This window comes from Charadrius vociferus, unplaced genomic scaffold (assembly GCF_000708025.1).
Source record: "Charadrius vociferus isolate BGI_N301 unplaced genomic scaffold, ASM70802v2 scaffold276, whole genome shotgun sequence".
NCBI classification, from domain to species: Eukaryota; Metazoa; Chordata; class Aves; order Charadriiformes; family Charadriidae; genus Charadrius; species Charadrius vociferus.
The window spans coordinates 1,755,798-1,758,747 of NW_009649075.1; the positions used below are offsets into that span (position 1 = coordinate 1,755,798).

Genomic DNA, 2,950 nt, shown 5'->3' on the forward strand with positions numbered 1-2,950 from the left:
TTGGTCCACTGGGTAATGCCCTGGCACTGTTCCAGAGAACCGAGGGAGGGTTCAATTGGTTACGTCCTCCCCAAGGAGAAGGCTGAGGATAGTGAACACTGTGTAAAACACCTCCCCTCACCCCACCTTCCGCGCTGAGAAGAAACACAAAGTGGGGAAGGACTCCCTTCTAGTCAGAGGGTGAAGGAGCTTTTGGACTGAAAGCTGCCTGTGAGAAATTTTAAATTTGGACAATGATTGTCTGAAGAAGTCATTTTAAATCATCCGAGCAAGTTCTGCTGTCAGATTTACATTACCTCTTCTTACCCCGCCACGTTTCTGAGGGAAGAATTCCCCTCTTCAACAAACAAGTATAAAGTTCAATTTCTAAACTTCTTAAACAAAGCAAAAGCAGATGGCTCAGTATATAAATATATCCAGCATCTGGATTCTCAGTCACAAAAATAACATCCTTTATACAACAGAAAATGGATCAACTATGAAGCAATTCTCCATTGGTCTTAAGATCCAACGTCTTCATCAACAGCTTCATCTTCATTCTCTTCCTCCTCATCCTCTTCATCATCTTCTCCCACTTCTCCATCTCGCTTCTCTTTTTCAAGCATTTTTAGGTATTTGCTAGCTAGGATCTTCTTTGGCAAGATATCTGGAAGGTAGAATTGTTTCTTTTATAGTCAGTTTGAATCATTATATTGCCTTATTAATACTGTTGCATCCGTACCACTAATGAAATGCAGTAAAGAAGAGGCTTTGTTAAAAACATTATTATTTAAGTGAATAACTAGGTAAGTTAGTCTGATCTATACAGCTGTAAGAATAAAAGGGAATTACCCACTTGCGGTACCAATGATAAGGAATATATCACCAACCAACGATAAGGAATATATTTTAAAACTGATTACTGGCAACTGTCTTTAGTATCTGCTCACGTACATTATTCATTTGATATAAAACAGAGTGCTCAATTGCTCAACTGCCATAGCCAGATTCAACAAGCCATTTATGTCTTGTAGAAACAGGTTTCCTGCATTAAGGTAAGACACTTGTTCAGGGCAATACCGATGGACCTGAGGCAAAGGAGAACAGCGTGCTCTGAAAGTATGTCCACAGGGAACCCAGGGAAGGACTGGGCTAGGAATATCTTATTCTCGACCTGTATCTTATGCTGATACCTTTTCTGAGCTGTGTTACAACAAAAAACCAAGTATCAGTAAAAAGCGTGTGCGCACGCACACGTGTGTGTACATATATATATATAAAAGGAGAGAGTAACCATATAATGAATCACTTTGAGAAACAAGACATACAGATTTAAATGTGTAATTTTGGGGCCACACAACTTCTCACATAAAGATGTGCAGTGATCTTGTTTTATAGGCTGAAAGCTTTCCGATGGAGTTGTTGGAATTTAAGAAATGCTTAAGGCAATATGCTGAGAACTAATTAGCCTTGTATAATTTTGAAGCACCAGAAAAACCCCCATTCACAAAGAAACATTTTCACTGATGTAGTTTATGAGTTCCAGTTGAATGTTATACAGGAGATTAATGACCAGTAGGAGACTATCATTCTCACAAAATAATTCACTAAGAGCAAGATTTTGTTTTCCAAATTACATACTGGATTTACCATCACTCTATAGATACCTGCAAGGAACTGAAAGGTCTCACACTCTTCTGCAGTATGAGACAGGTCACTGTAAGTTAGAGCATTCTTCTCCTTGCCTCTGCCGTGTTTGTAGGAGTATGTAGCCAAATACTGAACAAAAAGCTCCTAAAAAATTAAAACAAAAGTGAATAGTCAAACTATGAATTCACCCATGTAGTTGGTGGCAGTTTTCTTTAATTCCTCTTTAAAGACACAACCAGCGCATTTAAGGGTACATATACTGGACACTTTGGGAGAGACCCACTTATTTCAGAAGACCTTAAGTTCAGGACGAAGTTGCATCTCCCTGGAGCACTGACTGCAGGTTTGGGTTCTGGTACGTCACTTAATTTGCGCTGCTCTTCAACACTTTCCACAGCCCAGCAAATGACACTTGGGATCAGAAAGCAGCAGGGTATCATTTCCATACAGCCTAATTTATACTAATTGTCAGTTTTGGAAATAAGAACCTCCTGCATTGCTCACAGACTCTGCGAGCTCAGCTGGACAGGAAGATGCCCAAATCCTCAGCAAGTCTGCCAACGACACCAAGCTGTGTGATGTGGTTGACACACTGGAGGGAAGGGATGCCATCCAGAGGGACCTGGACAGGCTTGAGAGGTGGGCATGCCTGAACCTCATGTAGTTCAACAAGGCCAAGAGCAAGGTCCTGCACGTGGGTCAGGGCAATACCGTGCACAAATCCAGGCTGGGAGGAGAATGGATTGAGAGCAGCCCTGAGGAAAAGGACTTGGGGGTGTTGGTGGATGAAAAACACAACAAGAGCTGGCAATGTGCAATCATAGTCCAGAAGGCAAATGGCATCCTGGGCTCCATCCCCAGCAGCATGGCCAGCAGGGCGAGGGAGGGGATTCTGCCCCTCTGCTCTGGTGAGACCCCACCTGGACCACTGTGTCCAGCTCTGGGACCCCCAACATAAGAAGGACATGGACCTGTTGGAGCGGGTCCAGAGGAGGGTCACGAAGATGATCAGAGGTCTGGAGCCCCTCTGCTGTGAGGACAGGCTGAGAGAGTTGGGGTTGTTCAGCCTGGAGAAGAGAAGGCTCCGGGGAGACCTTATAGCCCCTTCCAGTACTTAAAGGGGCTACAGGAAAGCTGGGGAGGGACTCTGATCAGGGAGTGGAGTGATAAGACGAGAGGTAATGGTTTTAAACTGAAAGAGGGTAGATTTAGAATAGATATTAGGAAGAAATGTTTCAGTCAGAGTGGTGAGCCCCTGGCCCAGGTTGCCCAGAGAAGCTGTGGCTGCCCCATCCCTGGAGGTGTTCAAGGCCAGGCTGGA

The 2,950-nt window shown here is 43.8% G+C and overlaps 1 protein-coding gene across 1 annotated transcript in view; it reads right to left on the reverse strand.

Annotated features, from left to right (window-relative positions):
• Positions 1-354: 354 nt before the first annotated feature.
• CHRAC1 (chromatin accessibility complex 1) overlaps positions 355-2,950 on the reverse strand; it is a 13,762-nt gene continuing 11,166 nt past the window's right edge. The window contains exons 2-3 of the mRNA XM_009888179.1: positions 1,647-1,773; positions 355-646 (exon numbers count right to left, since the gene is read on the reverse strand). Of these exons, the coding sequence (XP_009886481.1) occupies positions 501-646; positions 1,647-1,773 (273 nt within the window). The 3' untranslated portion in view covers positions 355-500. The remainder of the gene's footprint in view (positions 647-1,646; positions 1,774-2,950) is intronic.